Source organism: Rattus rattus, chromosome 3, assembly GCF_011064425.1.
Source record: "Rattus rattus isolate New Zealand chromosome 3, Rrattus_CSIRO_v1, whole genome shotgun sequence".
In the NCBI taxonomy this organism is placed as follows: domain Eukaryota; kingdom Metazoa; phylum Chordata; class Mammalia; order Rodentia; family Muridae; genus Rattus; species Rattus rattus.
Window position 1 is genome coordinate 62,625,305 of NC_046156.1, and position 19,412 is coordinate 62,644,716.

Genomic DNA, 19,412 nt, shown 5'->3' on the forward strand with positions numbered 1-19,412 from the left:
CTTGAAAGCAAGCCAATAGGGAGGATGTTTTCAATCAGTTCCAGCTTGATTTCTCTGTGTTCCACAATCAAAGCAATAGAGTTTGATCATCTAGTTTTGATGGGTAAGCAAGAGCAATGCAACAACTTGTGTTTTGAGGACCTTGGGGGCTTTCTTGACCAATAACTTATAGAGAGACATTTCATACCTCATTGAGATTTAATAACTTGTGTTTTTTTTAAAATTATACTTGCAGCTGGGCAGTGGTGGGTGGCATGTGCCTTTAATCCCAGCACTTGGGAGGCAGAGGTAGGTGGATCTTGGAGCTCAAGGCCAGCTTAGTCTACAGCCTGAGTTCTAGGACAGCCAAGGCTACACAGAGAAACCCTATCTTAACAAAAAACAACAACAAAAAAACCCAAAGTCAAAAAACCTACAAAGTACTGGTTTTTTTGTACTGGTTTCTGATTTCTTTTTATATATATGTGTGTGTGTGTGTGTGTGTGTGTGTGTGTGTGTGTGTGTGTGTGTGTGTGTGAGAGAGAGAGAGAGAGAGAGAGAGAGAGACAGACAGACAGACAGACAGACAGACAGAGACAGACAGAGAGACAGAGACAGACTAGAAAAGACACAGGTTATTATTATAACCTTTGACTTTGTTGAAACTTTGTTTATACCCCAAGATGCAGTTGGTTCCATAGGATTCTGTTCAGTAATGAAGTAAATGTGTATTCTGTAGCTTTTTGATAGATAAAGTGGTGTATACATGGGTTTTTGGGTGCTTTTAGTCCGTAGAGTAGGTTAGCTTTGATATTCTTGTTGTTGGTATTTTGGAGGGTCTGGATTTCCCAGGGAGGAGGGTCTCGTGTCAAGTTTCTAACTATGGTATTAGAGTGTCCCCTTTAGTTATGACAATGTTTGCTCAGTGTAATTGGATGCTTTGGGGTATACATATGTTTGCAATCCTTATTTCTTTCCGTTAAGTTTGTCCCTTTATCACTATATATTGATAACATTTATTTCATTATTTTTTTTGTTGTTTTTACTTAAAACCTATTTTAGTTGCTATTGCTTGCTTCTAGCTTCTGTTTGCCTGATTCACATTTTCTCTATTATTACTTTTGGTCTTTGTCTTTACTTAGTAAAGCGAATTTCCTCAGGTAGCCTAGGATTGGTCCTTAATTGTTCAGTCTATATCTTTTAAGAATTTTATCTGGGGGTTGGGGATTTAGCTCAGTGGTAGAGCGCTTGCCTAGGAAGCGCAAGGCCCTGGGTTCGATTCCCAGCTCCGAAAAAAAAAAGAACCAAAAAAAAAAAAAAAAAAAGAATTTTATCTGGTCACTTTCAAGATTTTAAGTAAAAACATGTTCTTGTCATATGATATTTTTTTCAAGTAATTTTGTATATTTTTTGTTCATTTTTGTAGTTTGATTTTTTTTTTGTATTATTAAGGTTTGTTTTCTCTTCCTCTTTTGTACATGTATTCTACTAGTGAGCTTTGTGTTTTCATGAGAATCATTACCACTTGACTTCTTTCCCAGTAGAGGACTCTGTTTAGCATGGTGGTGATGAATTGCTTCAGTTTTTTACCTCTTTTGAAAAGACTTCATTTTTCCTTCCTTTAACAGAAAGCTTTATTGGGTGTTTTAGGTTGGCAGTCTTTCAGGACTGTCAATGTACTGTCCCTTTCCCTCTGGCTTATAAAGTTTCTACTGAGAATCTGATATTAGAGGAATGATTTGACTTTTACTTTGAAGATGTATATGGGTTGGGAATTGTTTGTTTCTTCTCATCACTGTCTTGTAGTATCAAAGGCTGAACAGTCATCATGGCAGGGCAGGTGCAGCGGCGGCAAGGGCACAAAGCGGACATTACCCCAGCAGTTTGGAAGCAGAGGTGTGTGTGCGTGTGTGCGCGTGTGTGCGCGTGTGTATTTTGAGACAGGGCTTCTCTGTGTAGCCCTGGCTATCCTAGAACTCGATCTGTATACCAGGTTGGCCTCAAACTCAGAGGATCCTCCTGCCTCTGTCCCCTGAGAGCTGGGGGTAAAGGGGTGTGAAGCCACCACTCTCAGCCTGTGCTTTTCCTTTTTCGAGGCACGGTTTTATGTAGCTCAGCCTCACTACGTGGCTGAGAATGGTGCTAAATTCCCTGCCCTCCCCCACCCTCTCCAAAGCGGTGGAGTTAATAGGCGAGCTTCAGCACACCTGGCTCATTTCTAGATTCCCCTTTTTGTCTTGTTCTTGTTTTTAATATTTGACCCTAAGATGCCTCTGAGAAAGTCTTTTTTTTTTTTTGGTTCTTTTTTTCGGAGCTGGGAACCGAACCCAGGGCCTTGCACTTCCTAGGCAAGCGCTCTACCACTGAGCTAAATCCCCAACCCGAGAAAGTCTTATATTACTTAAATCTGGTAACCTGAATTATCTTCTCCAAGATTTGAAAATTTTTCCTCAGCTCTTCATTAAATAGGTTTCCCCCTTTTCTTTCTCTTTCCTGTCTCTTTTCCTCCTTCCTTCCTTTCTTCCTATCTTTCTTTCCTTTTTCTTTTTAAATTTTATGTGTGTGAGTGTTTAGCCTATATGGATGTATGTATACTATATGGATGCCTGGTGCCCAAAGAGGCTAGAAGAGGGTGTCAGATCCTCTGAAGTCCAGTCTCTCCCCCACTACAGGAGTAGGAATCAGACTTAGCAGGCTCACCTGGCCAGTGCTTTGTACACATAGAACCTCCATCTTGTCAGCTCTGGCTGTAACAATTTCACAGGTGGTTTTCATTAAGAAAATGAAACTTTCTGCCGTGTATTCTACACTGTCATTTGAATAGGGTTCACTGGCTTTGGCTAGAAGTGAGTGCTTTAATGTAGTGTCTGTGGTTTCTACTGGTGTAATCAACCAGTTGGTGATGGATGAAGGGTTTAGTGTTACCTAAGCTGTATGGGTGTAGTGCCAGCCAGAAGACAGCTGTCTTGGGAAGGCTGTCATTTCCTGTGGGTTGCATGGGGCTGCTTTACAGTGGAGGGCCTGTAGAATATAGGTGAGGTGGAGCCAGTGCAGCAGCAGGGTGTGCTGTCATCTCAGTTTTTAAGGACAGTGTCAGTGTGGGGCCATGTTGATGAGTTTAGATAAGTATTCGTATCCACAGCATGGCATGTATCAGAGCAGAAAATACATCAGTATCTAGTGCTACGTGGGTGCCGGGTGGCACCAGTGGGCCCAGATGGAGCACCTGTCTGTGTTTGAGGGTTGCATGGGTAACTTTACAGGGCTTCTGTGGCTAACTTGCAGTTTGCTTCCTGGTGCAGAGGGAAAATGGGTAGCCAGGGTTTGTGGCAAGTTGGATGAAGCTGTGTAGCGAGTCCCTGGGCTGGATCCCATGCTGCCTGGGCAGTAGGGACTGGGTAGGGTGGATGAGTACAGTGTAGTTGCAGTCTAATGAATAGTGATGGTAGTAACTGGGCTGCTCCCCAAACCGGGCCCAGGGTCTGTGCTGTTGCAATGTGTTTAACAGCAAATGTTCCAGGTATCCATGGCCTCTTGTTTATCTTTTTCTTGCCATATAGAGACCTTCTTGGCTCAGGGTTGATCTTGAGAGAGAAGATAAGGACTGTAGTTCCCTTTATTATCTTAGTTTCCTTTTATTAATTTTATTTATTCATTTATTATTTTTGGAGATATGGTCTCACCGTTTAATCTCAGTTGACCTGGATGTTGGTCCAGACCAAGCTGAGTGTTGGGATTAAAAGCATGTGCCACCCATACCCTATTCCTTTAAAATAAATCACACACGCACGCACGCACGCACACACACACCCCTGGCCCCTTTAAATATATAAACATATGATTTTTATTTGTGTCTATATGAAAACCCACAGAGGCCAGAAGAAGGCATTGATGCCTTTGAACCTACAGTTACAGGCAGTTGTGAGCTGCCTGGCATGAGTCCTGGGAACCAAACTGAGGTCCTGCAAGAGCAGGAAGTGCTTTTAATCATCTCTCCATTCCCCAGCTACCTTCCTTAAAGACCCCTGTGTATCTCTGTGCTGCCCATTGTCTCTGTCACATACCATGTCACTCAAGGCAGCCTATCCAGCTGCTTCCTGGGGCGGGAGGTCGTAGCTGTGCTCTAAACACTCCACTGAAATACCTGTTTTTTCTTTCATTTGGTACTTTGTTGTGGAGAGAAGTATTTTAGGCCCCACTTATCAGCCATCTTGCTCATAGCACCAAGATTCTTTTATCTGTTTTTTAAAGCAGATAGCCAGTTGTTTTAGCAACTTACTTGGAAGAGAATATGGATTCCCCCATTGAGGTATCTCAGCATTGTTGTTGAGAACCAGCTGATAAATAAGTGATTCTTTTTCTGGACTTGTTTCTGTCTCTTGACTGTTATATCTGGACATTTCAATTCTTACATCATTTTGGGTTGTCTTCAACTGAGTGGTTTTCTCCTGAGAATGGCCCATATGGCCCATATGCTAACTCTTTATATTAATTCTTGCTTGTATTCTGAGTATGATGACTGTTACATTGTGTAGACTCTGGGTTCTATAATCTTCTTCTGAAGAGTACTGATGATTTTGCTTTATTTGCATCACCTTCAATCTCAGTTTACTTCTCAGCATTGGTTTTGTGTGTGTGTGTGTGTGTGTGTGTGTGTGGTGTATGCCTTTATACATGTATGTATGTTTGCATGGCACATGTATATGTGTGTGTTACATGTGTATCGTGAATATATATTTAATGTCTGGATGGATACATGGATACATGTATGGTATGCAGTATATATGTACATTTGCATGTCTGTGGATTGGTGGGTGTGTTTTCATGTGTAGAGGCCAGAAGTTCACAATTGGTGTCTTCCTGGATCATGCTCTGTCTTATATATTAAGACTACTAGAACCCAGAACTCTCCACTTTAGCTTGTCTAGCTAGCTGGCGTGCCTTCGAACTTCTCCTTCCACCTTTGAGGGGCTAGTATTATAGGCTGAGATCCACACTCTGGTCCTTATGTTTGCACAGCGAGCACTTTATTCACCAAACCCCTTCCTCTGTGTTTTGAGATGGTTTCATGTAGCCCAAACTGCCCTCAAGCTTATTTCAAAGCAAGAACAACTCCTGATTCTCTTGTCTGTGTTTCTCAAGTGCTGGGCTTACAAGTGTGTACAACCATGCCTGGTGGAATAACTCTTGGTTAGGTTAACCATATACATGTCACAAAATATCTTTCTCAACCTTGTGTCTGACGGTTTGACTTACCTACTTTGCCTATGGGGTCATCCCCAGCCCCAGCTGTACATTTTTGTGTCTGCACACAGCATTCAAATAGTCTAAATTACATCGTGTTTATTCAGTAGATGCTCATCTCTGGCCCTTCCTCTAGGCATCTTTATTACCTGTTCCTGTGGCAGCCTCAGTGCTTATGAGTCTTTTCCTATTTAAGTCAAGGAGATGTTAGATTTTCTTTTGAAGGTTTTTGTTAAGATATTGTGGGGGGTAGGGGCTGTTTCAATATGTAGTTCTGTGCTAGCCCCAAACTCTTAGCTAAAGTGATTCTCCTGCCTCAGCCTCTCTAACAGTTGGGACTGTAGATTCATGCCATCTATCTAGCTTTTCTCAGAGTTGTAGTTGCTCAAGTTGTGCTTCTTGGTTACTGATATCCCCTGCAGTGACAAGTCCACTAAAAGTAGTTAACCTTGTGTCTTAGGGTTTTTGTTGCTGTGATAAAACACCATGACCAAAAGTAACTTGATAGAAGCAAGGGTTTATTTCAGTTAACAACTCTTTGGCCACAATCTGTCACCGAAGGAAGAAGTCAGGGCAGGAACTCGAAAGCAGGAACATGGAGGAAGGCTCCTGATGGCTTGCCCAGCCTATTTTCTTACTCAACTCAGTCGCCTGCTCAGGGCTGACACATCCACAGTGAGCTAGGCTTTCCCACATCAACCATTAATTGGGGAAATGCCCACAGACTTGCCTAAGGCTATTTTTAGAGGCATTTTCTCAGGTTCCCTCTTCTCAGACATGTCTAGGTTTGTGTCAATTTTACAGTACACTAGCCATGATAGTTGACCCCATGTTAATTTGATACACATTGTTTATGGAGACTATCACCATTCCCTACTCTTTCTCCTCCCCTTCCTCCTTCTCCTCTTTGTTGTTTATTTGAGACAGGTTTCACTGTATAGCCATAACTGTCTTGGAACTCAGTCTGTAGACCAGGCTGGCTTTGAACTCGCAGAGATCCACTTGACTCTGCCTCCTGAGTGCTGGGATTAAAGGCCTGTGCACCCCTGCCCACTGCTGGGCTTCACCTTTCCTTTATTGATCATCCTGAAGATCTCATATTAACATCAGCGTCACAGTCTACAACACTGCAACTTTTAAGAACTCCACAGTCTTTAAAACTTCAGTTTCTTTAAAACATCCAGTTTCTCTGAAATATCCATAGTATCTCTAAAATATCCCAAATCTCCCTAAAATCTCCTACTCCCCTTCTGTAAAGTGAAACACACGTTACACACGTTCTTCTTACAGACGGAAGAACCAGGGCACAGTTAAAATCAAAGCAAAGCAAACCAGAGCTGGCTGGTGTGCAAGCGCTTGCCGTCTGGGACCGACTCAACTCCCTGGCCTCCAGAGGGTCTGAGCAGCTCCTCTCCAAGGCTCAGGCCAGCTCCACTCGACAGCCGCATCTGTCTTTGGCACCGTCCTGTCATCTCTACAATGTTGGGGTCTCCACTGCAACTGGATTGAACCCTTAATGATATCCTCTTCTGAACGTTTGTCAGGGACTCTGACCAAGCCTCAGCTTCTCTTATGATCCCTTCAATCCTGGGGTTTCTACTAGAGCTGGAAAGTTTTGAGAGCCAGAGTGACTATGAGCCTATAATCCTAACATGTGGGAGGCGAGGCAGGAAAATTATTGTAAGTTTAAGATCAGCATAGACTGCATAGGGGATTCCAGGCCAGCCTGGGCTAGAGTATGAGACTCTGTCTCAAAAAGAAAAAAAGTGAGCGACACAGGTGAATCTGAGTTTGGGACCAACTGTATAGCAAATTCCAAGCTGGTGGCTACCCTCAAACTCATAGAGATCTGCCCGTCTCTGCCTCCAAGTGCTAGGATTAAAGGTGTGTACTGCCACTCCCAGCTGAAAGATATTTTTATAGGGCTCAAACTTTAATGAGTTTAATGTTTTTCTTAATTTTTTTTTATATATATATTTTTTTTATTATAAGAGTGCCACGCCATGGGCTGGTGGGATTGGCTCGGGGGTAAAAACGTGTCTGCTACCAAGCCTGACAACCAGAGTACCATGCACAGTATCCACAGACTAGAAGAAAACCAAGTCTGCAGTGTTTTCCTCTGAGTCTCCATACATATGACTGCTCGAGCACACGAATGCACACACACACACACACACACACACACACACACACACACACACACACACACCCCACGTGTAATGTAGACATGCAGACTTCCGGTTTACATAGTTTGTGATGAGAAGTTTGCTCGTGTTATTCTTTTTTTCTTTTTTATAGAATATTTTAACCCACTCTGGCTATCTTCAAAGTTTTCTTCTTTATCTTTGATTTATTTAAGTCTTAAGAGGGTATTTCTCAGTATTTATCCTATTTAGGGAAGCTGATTTAGTATCTTGTTAGTTTTCGAAAAATTTTGGCCAGTGATTTTGTATTTCTTCAGTTTTCCATTCTTTTCCTCTTAGCTTTCTTTAAAAAGGTTTTTTTCTAAGATTTATTTTATATGCATGGTGTTTGCCTGCCTGCATGTGGATATGTCAGTGCGTGCTATTGTTCTTGGAGACCACAGGAGGGTGTTGCGTGCCTATTGTTCTTGGAGACCACAGGAGGGTGTAGAGGCCCTGGGAGCTGGAGTTGCAGAGGACTGGAAGTCACCATGATGAGAACTGTACCTGGGCCCTCTGGAGTGTCGGTCAGTGCTCTCAACTCTTGTCTTCCTCAGTTTCTTGTTGTTAGACTGGTATTGGCTGAAGCTTCTGGACGGCCTGTCTGTCCTGTGTTCTTTGCTTGTTTCTGTTTAGATGGTGTTGGCTGGTCTGTTTTTATGTTCCCTCGTTCTTTGTCATCACTGTTTACTGGAAAGACTGACAGAGGACTTCTCTTCTCTCACACGGTGCTCTTTATTTGTGCGTTTTCATTTGACGTTTGCACTTGGTTTTCATATTTGCTAGCGCTCCTCATCTGTTCACACCTGTTGCACACCTTCTCCTTTAGTATCCGCTCTTTCGGCACATTTTCATAGGTTTAGTCCCTTGTCATCATGGAGGGAAGCATGGTGACATGCAGGTAGACACGGTGCTGGAGAAGGAGCTGAGGAAGCATTCAAATACATGAGCCCGTTGGGACCACTGTCCCTCGAACCCCACAGCGTCTGTGTCCTCACGAAGCTGCATTGGCCCTCATAAGTGTTGGAAGGGGAAAGGAGAACCGACTCAGCTTTGTGCTTGTCTTATGGTATTTGACTCCAAAGCATCGGGTGTGGGAAAACTGTAAGCGCTGAAGTCATGGCGCTGGAGGTGCTCAGGTTTTTCTGTGAGGGAATTGGTATGTGGTAAGCTCGGCCTAGGTTTGCTGTGGCTCTCCTCACCTGACTGATGGGCTTCAGTTCCTCTGGAGTGGCCGCTGTTGCTGTTGAGAATGGCAGCCAGGGAGGGAGCTCGGGCCCTCAGTGTTTCCCATTGCCACCTGAGTGTCTCCACAACAGGCACGTTCCCTTTTGTTGTTGTTGTTGCATTTATTTATATTTACTTACTGTGTGTGTGTTGGTTTGTTGTGGGTGTCTATGTCAGAAGACATCTCAGGAGAATTTTCACCGTGTGGGTTTTGAGATATGTGTGTATTAGACAGGATCTCATGATGTAGCTCTGGCTGACCTGGCACTCACTATGTCAGTCAGGGCACCCTCATTCACAGAGACCTGCCTGCCTCTGCCCCCAGAGAGTTGAGAGTAAATGCACACACCAACACACCTGGCATTGGATAGCTTTTTTGAAAAACACAATCTATTATAAAGTGTTGGGGATCAAACCAAGGGCCTTTGAGGATGCTGCGTGCGCACTGTATGAGTGAGGTGCAGCCCCAGCTAGAATAGCTCCTGTTTTAGGACTAATGTTTGTTTGTTTGTTTGTTTGTTTGTTTTCCAAGGCAGGATTTCTCTGTTTAATAGTCCTGGCTATCCTGGAACTCCATTTGTAGACGAGGCTGGCCTGGAACTCACAAAGATCTGACTGCCTCAGCCTTCTGAGTGCACCACCACCACCACCACCACCACCACCACCACCACCACCACCACCACCACCACCACCATCAACCTAGAGCTAATTTAGCCTCCTTCCGAGTGCAGGCCCTTTGAGTTCTCTTCTAAAAGCCACAAAATTCAGAGAAGTCTGTTTCTTTCTGTTCGGAAGAAAGTTGAATTGTTCTAAACCCAGTGTGAACTCTGAGAAGTACTCATTGCGTTACCCGGCGAGAGTTTTTCCTTGAATTGCTTGCTGTTTAGTCAGAATTGCAGGTGACTGGAGCCTGCTTGTGTTTAGCACCTCTTGTGTGCTTAGCCCCACAAGTCTAGCTACTTTGACCTACTTGGCTCATGTGGCCTCCCTGCGCCATGCTTTAGAAGTTACCCAGGCAGAGAGTCAAGGAGCTGTAGGGCTCACCTTTCTAGTTTCCTTGTCTTAGGGATCACAGTTATTGGCTGCCTCCTGTTGTCTCATGTCTTGAAAAGAGTTGTTTCTGTTTTGTGTCCAGTTTTCTATTTGTAGTAAGAGGTTGACTATGGACCACTTGAGGATATCCAGCTTAGGTGTCCTATAAAGCATTATGTAGTATTTAGGGAAAATAATTAAAAATTAATTTAAATATTATCAACTCCAAAAGAAACATAATGTTAAAAAGAAAAAATGAGAAAAAATGTCAATGGAATTCCATATTATAGAAAAAAAAATTACAGTTCTCAGTCATAAATAATGGCAAATAGTTTTTAGATCTTTCTCTGGTTTTATTGAGACAGAGTTTGTGTGTAGACAACACTGGCCTTACTTGTTTACAGTGATCCTCCTGCCTCCACTTCTTTTTTTTTTTTTTTTAAAGATTTATTTATTTATCATATATAAAGTACACTGTAGCTGTCTTCAGACACCAGAAGAGGGCATCTGATCTCATTGCAGATGGTTGTGAGCCACCATGTGGTTGCTGGGATTTGAACTCAGGACCTCTGGAAGAGCAGTTGATGCTCTTAACCACTGAGCCACAGGTAGAGAAAAAAAATCTCCTTTGGACACAAAACTGTTCTTTATGAGGAAGAGTGGTACATTATACTCTTACAATTCAGAGCTTTTTGCAGTGCTTGGTAGAATTGTTAACAAGGAAGAAAGGGTTGTACTCTGAGCCAGGTGGGTGGCCCAGCCCTGGAGAGGTGGCAACGGGAGAATCAGGAGTTGAGGGCCAGCTGCAGCTGCACAGTGAGTTCTAATGAGACTGTTGTGAAACCAACACCTCAAACCAAATCATTAAAGAATAAAATTAAGTATTCAAAAGACCCTTAAATAAAGTAAAAATAATGAAAATGGAAGAAGATATTCATACTGTGAACATGTGAAAGAGATATGTCAACCACAACAACAAAAGGCTGGTCATGGTGCCATGACCTGTTACACATTGCGTCTGGGAGGCATGGGCTAGAGGATCTTAAGTTTGAGGCTAGCTTGCACTGCACTTCAAGACCTTGTCTCAAACACAAGCGAACAAAAATTCCGGTAGAAAAGCCACATAGAGCTAGAAGTGATGGTTTGTTCCTTTGGCTCTAGGAGGGAAATCACTTGAGCTCAGGAGTTTGGGGCCAACTGGGCAACATTGTAAAACATATAAACATCTCAGAACAAACTACTGGAACTTAACAAGTCTGTGAAAAATGCACACAAATTTAATATAATAGTTGGTATTTCACAAAAACAGTGGCTGGGCCTGGTGGAGTAAATAGCACTTAGGAGGCAGAGACAGGCAGATCCAGGACAGCCTGGTCTACAAAGTGAGTTTCAGGACAGCCAGGGCTACACAGAGAAACCCTGTCTCAGAAAAACTAAAACAAAAAAGCAAAACAAAAACAAAAAGGATATTTGGACAATAAATAATAGGAAGAAAATGTTCATTGTAGAGAAGTTTTGAATGTTAAAAGAGACTTTGGGTATTTAAAGAGACTGAACTTTTAAAGATTGTAGGACTTTTTTAATTTTTACTTTTTATTCCTGAGACATGGTTTCTCTGTGTAGCCCTGGCTGCCCTGGAACTCGCTCACTCTGTAGATCCGGGTGGTGTCAGACTTAAGAGATTTGCCTTCCTCCTGAGTACTGAGTACTGGGATTGAATGCGTAGGCCACCAGGCCCAGCCAACTGTGGACTTTTAAAAGTTAGAATGTTTTAGATTGTGATGTTGGTATTAATATGGGGTCTTGGAGATGATCTAAAAAGGAAAGGTCATGGTCTTAGTACGTTATCTGTTTGTGTGACCTGTGATAAGGAGTTAGTTGTCCTGACTGGTAACTTGGGAGAATAAACTGGGACTATTCCGAAGTCTTTTCACACCCATTCCATTGGCAGAAATACATTTCTTCTCATATGTCCCAGACTGGCCTTGAGTTGCTGCATAGCTGAGGATGGCCCGAGGATGACTCCTGAGTGCTGGGGTTATGGGTATGCCCCACCATTCCTGTTTATGTGGTGCTGGGGATCAAACTCTGGGTTCCTGCATGCTAGGCAAGCACTCTACCAATTATACTTCTTTCCCAGATCCTCAAAAGATTTTTTTCTTAGGTTGCTGTAGAAGGGAGTATAAGTTCTTACAAATCTTAGAGCTTGGTTGGACATTGTCTCCTAAGGCTAAAATGTACATGTCTTTAAATCTTCAATCCAGTACTCATCTCTGTATGTACAACAGGAGACTGTATACAAACGTTATAGCAGCATTTTCACATGGAGAGCTAAAGTCTGAAACAACCCCAATGCCAACAATGAGAGAAGAAATAAAACAAAGTGAACGTGGAGTTGATGAGGTGGCTAAGCAGGTAAAGGCCACCTAGCCTGACACCTGACTTCTCCTGGGACCCACACGATGGGGAGAGCTGACTCCCACAAGCTGTCCTCTGACCACCTCTGAAAAGACTATAGAGCTAGCTAGTGTGAGCTGAACATATGTCAGTCAAGTCATGCTGTTCTGTAATTAACCCCAGATTTTCTTTTCCTTCCTCATTAGCCTGCTTGTTCACTGACTGCGTTCATTGCAGTGGTTTTGAGAAACTTCTACCTTTCTGAAAACAAATTCACCCTTAAAATCTGGTAATTGCCTTTGAAGGTGTTTAGATGTTAGAGCAACTGGTAAAAATGAGACCATACCTCCTCAAAAGGAGTAGTTCTCTCATACATAGGACTTTTCCATGTTTATTAAAATGGCTGTGAACATTCTCTGTGTAGTGCATAGAAATACACCTAGCTAATATGCACCTGACTTTAGATGACTGAGTTCTTTGTTCTTCTGCCTCACCAGGTATACAATGTTTATATGGCCGGGAGGCAGCTGTGTTCTAAGCGGTACCGGGAGTTTGCCATTCTGCACCAAAACCTGAAGAGAGAGTTTGCCAACTTTACATTTCCTCGACTTCCAGGAAAGTGGCCATTCTCATTATCAGAGCAACAGTTAGATGCCCGGCGTCGGGGGTTGGAAGAATATCTAGAAAAGGGTAAGCCAGGCTTCATTTCTTAGTAGGTAAAGGCACTTGCCACCAGAGCTAATGACCTGAGTTCAGACCCCAGGACCCACAGTTAGAAGGGAAGCAACTCACACAGGCTGTCCTTCTCATGGCCATTTATCTGCTGTGGTAGGTGTGTGCCCCACCCAAACGGGTGGGTAAATAAATGTAAGTTTTAAGGTGTTTAAAGGTAAGTCAGTCCATTACACTTTACTGTGCTGAATGGTATAGAGTCTAACTCCTAATTGCATGGCTGTGTTTCCAGAAGCCATGTTTCCGATGAGAAGTGTTAAATGATCTGGGCCGTGAAGGCAAGACTGAAATGTCCACTGTGGTGACAGTACCCCACTTTGCTAGCTTGCGGAGAACCTCATAACAGAAAAATGAAGTTGTTAGTGGCCCTTCACGGTCTTTTATTTATAGGGTTTTATTTACATTTAAACGCATTGCTGTGGTGTGTTGATAATTCTTGGTTCATCGGGGTGTCCTGTATTCCTTACTCCTTTACAGCTGTTCCTGTATAGGTTTGCTTAGCTGTTGACCATCTAAAGTCTCCTGGTTCTCAATAGGGAGAACTAATAAAGCTTCCAAATGATAATTTAGGATTGTATGGATGTGGTACTGCAATATTTGTTTTTCTAGAAAGGCAAAAAAAAAAAAAAGGCACAGATCTGAGTAATAATGTTGTGGTTGTGGGCAGACACTGCCTTGATGTATTATATCATAGCTACATAACTTGCTAACTGTGTGTCTTAATCACCTTTCTATTGCTTGGACGACACCATGACCAAGGCAGCTTATCAAAGAAGCATTTAATTGGGGGCTTGCTACAGCTTCAGAGGATGAGTCTGTGACCATCATCATGACAGGAGCACAGTGGCAGGCAGGCGGGCGGGCAGGCGGGCGGGCGGGCAGACAGGAAAGGTTCTGGAGCCCATAGTTGAGAGCTTACATCTCATCCATAAGAGAGACTGGGCCTGGTATAAACTGTAGAAATTTCAAGACCCATCCCCAGTGCCACTCTTCCTCCAACAAGGCCACACTTCCCATCCCCACCAGACAGTTTCAACAACTAGGAGTGAAGCATTCAAATACATAAGCCTATGGGAGCCATTCTCATTCCGACCACCACACTATGTACTAAGTTTTTTTTTTTCTAGAATATTAGTTTAAAAGAGTAACGGTGTAAAGACTAATTGACATAATTCAATTTAAACAAACAAACAAACAACAAACAAAACCCCAACTAACATTGGCAGTGAACCTCTTTCTGAAGAGCTGTTTCCTGACAGTAATGGAGGCCCCTGATTTTACCTTTTCCTGAAGTAAACTGGCCCTCTGAGTGCGGCGTGGGGATGTTAGATGGGGTACTTTAGAAATGCAGTGAAATTGTCCGTGTACTTTACCATCCTTGGTGTGGAGAGCCACCCTAGTTTAGATAGCCAGTTACTCAGTTACGCCTCCCTCCCCTCTTTCCTTTGCTCACACTTGCCCTGTGTCTTGCTCTCTGTGTCTCTGTCTTCTGTCTGTCTCCCGTACATCACTTTGAAGGGGAAGTTAGATGCTCTGTTGAGCTCACATTTTTGGTTACCTACCCCCTTTCCAAAGTGATGTCAGGTATCATTCTCTGACTTGCTCTTCCTAGGCAAGGTTTCCTCTTGTTTCATTTGATGTTTGGTTTACGCTTACCTGACCTTTCTCTTCCTTCCCCTGCCTCTTTTTCCTGTGTTCTGACATGTCAATTGATCCCACAAGACTGGAACCTTAGATGTGTGATACTTCTCTATATTTAACATTTTTAGCAAACTACATCTTTATATTTCCTTTTATTGCACTGTTCTATACCATATTTAGATGAATTTCTACCAGGCCTTAAGATTCATATACTGAGGATACATATATCAGGTTATAATTGCCTGCTGCTAATTTAAAATTTTCTATATGTTCCCTCCCACCCCCACATCCCAAGATGTTTCTCCGTGTAGACCTGGCTGTCCTGGGACTCAGCTCTGTAGACCAGGCTGGCCTCGACCTTACAGAGATTACCTGTCTCTGCCCCCTGAATGTGGCGATTGAAAGCATGAGCCACCACTGCAAGGCTTGGCTTACTTTTTATACAGTGTTTTGCTGTATAGCTCAGGTTCGTCTAGAATCACTCTGAAATGCAAGCTGACCTTGAACTTGCAGCAAACTTGCTTCAGTTTCTGAAGGACTGGCATTGCGGATAGATATGACCTGCTTTGCCCTGATGGTTTAAATGTAAACTTTCCGATGCATCCTTTATATTCCTGATTTAGAGCCTGATGCTTGATACTGTCTTTGTTCTCTACAGTGTGTTCCATCCGAGTCATTGGTGAGAGCGACATCATGCAGGAGTTCCTGTCAGAATCTGATGAGGTAGGTGAACGCCCCTTCCCTGATCCCTTCTTGCTGAGCTTGTTATGTGGAAAAATAAATATAGACAGTGTTTGTGGGATGAATTACAGTCAGCTCTGTCGAGTGAGTGGATTTCTCCATTTCCTTTCCATGGGTATCTACCCTTTAACACCTAGAGCCAGGTTCACTTTCTCTGCCTTTTGTTTTAATTATTTTTTGAGTTCTGCTATAAAATAAACCCTCATCCTGGTATTTTCAATCACACATGTGTATGTGTAGATGTACACATCACTGTATTTTGTCCACGTTCCCTCCTCATTATGTCCCCATCACTTCCCTCTGGCCTCCTCCCTGGTTCCAAGGACCCCTCTGGCTTTGGTCTCTCATTTGTATTTATGTATTCAAGTCTAGAGTCTGCACAGGAGAGAAAAATTGGATGCAGTCGTTCTTTCCTTCTGTATTATCCCCTCTCTCTTTTCTGTGAACTTCCTTTTCCCTTCCATGTTCCACGAATGAGAGAAAGCGTGATGTCTTTCCCAAGAGTCTGACTGATTTGGAATGTGATGATCTCCTGCTCCACTTGTTTTCCTTGTGAGTCTTCTGTTCCCCTCTCAGCTGGAGCTAGAAGCACTTACTTCTCTTCATTGTACTGTTCCTCTGTATGTCTACCTGTCAGTCTCCCTTTTGTTTGCTGCCTTTGAAGTTATTTTAAGATTTATTTATTTTATGTATGTGAGTACACTGTCGCCTTCTTCAGACACACCAGATGAGGGCATCGGATATCATTGCAGATGATTGTGAGCCACCATGTGGTTGCTGGGAATTGAACTCAGGACCTAGGGAAGAGCAGTCAGTGCTCCTAACCACTGAGCCATCTCTCCAGCCCTGAAGTTATTTTAAAGGTAATTTTTTCATCTGACGAAACAGCAGCCACAGCGGTTTATTCTGGACCTGCATGTTGGTAAATTTTATTTCTTGAGATTCAGGTCTCTCTCTGTATTTCTGAGGTAATATTATGAGTATTTCTACATTGTCTGTCGGATCCCGATCATCAACAAACATGGTGACTTATTCTACTTAGAATGCTATAAAATTATGTACAAGTGACACAGTGGCTGGCTGACCTCAAAGCCCCTGAGCACTGGGTTTAGGAGTGTTTTCTGTTGGGGACCTTCTGATGGGTATGTGGCAGGACTAATCGAAAGATCATTGCCATAATTCTGCTGCTGTGAGAAAATGCTGGAATTCTCTCCTCTCCCCTTCCCTCTTCTCCCTTCCCTTCTCTTCCCTTTTCTCCCTCTTTCCCCTCCCCTTTGCTGCCCTCCTCTCCCCTTTTCTTCTTTCCCCCTCCTCCTTTTCTCTCTCCTCCCCTTCTCCACTTCTCTTTGCTTCTCTGTCTCTAAATAAAAGCATGCTAAAGAAAAAAACATTTCCGTCCTTCCTCTTAGTAACCATATTTCTCCATTCATAGCTAAGCATCTTAGAAGGGCATTCTGTTTTACTGCCATTTCCCTACTTAAAAGTTTAAAACTTTGCAGTTTTCAGGATTCAGTTTGAACTCTTACATGGCACTCACAAGGCCTGTCATGACCTGGTCCCTCTCCATCTCTCTGACCTCATTCCCTGCCATTGTCTTAGGTATTGTTAGTCCAAATATTTTGGTACTTTAATTTTCCTTTATGTTGCTACAACTCAAACCTCAAAACTCATGCATGCCAAGCAAATGTTCCACCACTGTGCCACATCTCCAAACCTCCGGAATACGTTTTCAACATTTATTATTTATTATATGTATGTTCTGTACATGCAGTGCAGCATTTTACAACATGGTAGACAACTTGGGAAACAGTTGGTTCTTTCCTTCTACCATGGGGGTTTGCAGACCAAACTCATCAAGGATATCAAGTTTAGTGCAAATGCCTTTATCAGCTGAACCAACCTACTGGCCTTCTCATTGGCCGGAGTACTGTTGATTGATTTCCTTAATCCATTGTGTCCTTCCCTTGAGCTTATGTCCTCTTCAGGGTACCTACCCTCACTTCATTCCATGCCTGTCCTTTCTATCACTGATCCTTTACAGCAGGTCAAAGGCCATTTCTCTGTACTCTTCAGCTGTCTTTATCAACTCCTTTGCAGTCCTTTATGCTCTGTCTGTCTGTCTGTCTGTCTGTCTTGGGAATGGAATCTATTCTTTGTTACTTTGACTTTTCTCATTCACTATTATGCAGAGGCAGCTTCTAATCTGCCATTTTCCTGACCCACCTCTTTGAAGTCTTCCCTGATGACTCAAGTCATTAATTTTTCATCTTACAAAGAACTTCTGCAGCTAGTATAACTCAGTCATCATTTTATTGCCATCTCATTTCTAATTTTCTACATATAAGCAGTTTGTCACTTTATATTTTTAGCTTACAAGAGTGTGTGAGCTACCAGTAGGTAAGAGCTAAATCTCGATTATCTTTATATCCCAGAGCCTCACCACAGTGTCCCACACAGTGGAGGTGCTTAGTAAGTGTTCATTGGATAGAAGGGTGGCTATGTAATACTGTCATCCAGCAGTTATTCTTCATGCCTATCTCTTGCTTTTCTGACTAGATTATAGGTTTTTTGTAGCTAAGGGTATAAAGTATAATAGTGCCCTCTCTCTACCCATGGTTTTACTTTCTACAGTTTGTTTCTGTGGTCAGCTGTGCACTAAACAGATAAATACAGTCTTTTAGAAACGAACACTATGTAAACTTCACATTGTGTGGTATTCTGAGTACCACAGTAAAACTTTATGTCCACCCCATGGGGACCTTAGTGGTCTGTCTGGTGTGTCTACTCTGTATATGCCACCTGTCTGATAGTCACATGGTAGGTTGGTCAGTCATCACATTGCCTGCACTAGCATCACTCCCTTGCTGTATTCAAGGAACTCTTAACCCTTCAAAGCAAGAGAGTGGTTTTATTAGCAACCAAGGGAGCCTTGTAACAGTAAGAAAAAGGATTCTGGTAAGATTGCTGAAGTCTATAGGAATGCCTCTTCTGTCGATGAAATTACAGACCAACCCCCCAGAAAAATTGCACAAGAACCTTAAACTGTAAACGTACAGCCAGGGTCCATATCAGTTGCTTACTGCAGGTGCTAACCCTTTTCCTGGACTCTCACCCCTGTGGGTAAGGAGGAAGCTATCGTCATGCTTAGGGTGCTTTAAAACAAAGAGTAGTAATATTTTTAATGGTCAGTGAGAATTAACTTATTCCTAGGTGATTATTTTTCAGTAATAAAAATTAGTAGACCAAAATCTATGAGAAGTTGGGGATGGTGGTTCACTCCTATAATCCCAGCATTCTAGAGACCAAGGGAAGAAGAAGGATGGCCTTCAGTTCATTGTGCGCCTTGTCTCAAGAACACATAACAAAAAGACAAAAGATAAACTATTAGAAAAATGTGTTGAGGCTGGAAACGGCTCAGCAGTTTAGGAGCCTTTGCTGCTCATGTAGAAGACCTGGGTTCAATTCCCAGCAAGTGAGTGGTGGCTCCCAGCTAATCTGCCCAAGGTCTTCCTGATCTCTGTGAGCACTGGACACACACACACAGTGCACGTACAAACATGTGGGCAGCACCCAGACACATAAAATAAATCTAAAAAGTAAAAAAAAAGAAATATGAGTTATCATCAAAAGCAATGAGGATTGTAGGCAGTTTGGGTTTTTTTATGGGTTTATGGTGTGTGTGTGTGGTGTGCTAGAGCCCTAAACATTCCAGGCAAGTATTCTCACACTGAGCTATATCCCCAACTCTGTTTATTCTTAATTAAGTAAGAGTAAGAACTGTATAATGTTTGCTAGAATTTTGGGCACGACACAATTTACATCTCATCAAGTTTGCATTTTCAAGATGGTCTGATCATGTCAAGGACATCAGTGTGTGCCTTTAGCCTATCCAGCTGCCTAATTATTCAACCAGTGTTGAGACATCCCCTGTCTCCTTTTTCTCGCCTCTTTGTGAGTTCTGAATGGAGTGACAAGAGTGAACCGAAATCTCATCTGGGCTTCACATCGACTGGTGCAAAAGGATTCTATTTTGAAGTGGCAATATATCTGTTCATTTTAAAGGATAACTTCTAAACCTAAAGTCAGCTTTTGTGAGTTGTAAATATATTAACTTTTAATACTTCATTTTTTCTCATTTTATTAGAATTTACTTCCTGTCTCTTATGTTAGATATTATTTAACTAGCATGGAGCAAGGAGAACGAAGACTTACTAGTTGCAAATTGTTTCTTTCTCT

At 42.6% G+C, this 19,412-nt stretch overlaps 1 protein-coding gene across 2 annotated transcripts in view; it reads left to right on the top strand.

Moving 5' to 3' along the window:
* Snx27 (sorting nexin 27) overlaps window positions 1–19,412 on the top strand; it is a 78,959-nt gene that overhangs the window by 27,131 nt on the left and 32,416 nt on the right. For both annotated transcript variants that reach the window (XM_032897810.1, XM_032897811.1), the window contains exons 3-4: window positions 12,560–12,752; window positions 15,094–15,158. In XM_032897810.1, the coding sequence (XP_032753701.1) occupies window positions 12,560–12,752; window positions 15,094–15,158 (258 nt within the window). The remainder of the gene's footprint in view (window positions 1–12,559; window positions 12,753–15,093; window positions 15,159–19,412) is intronic.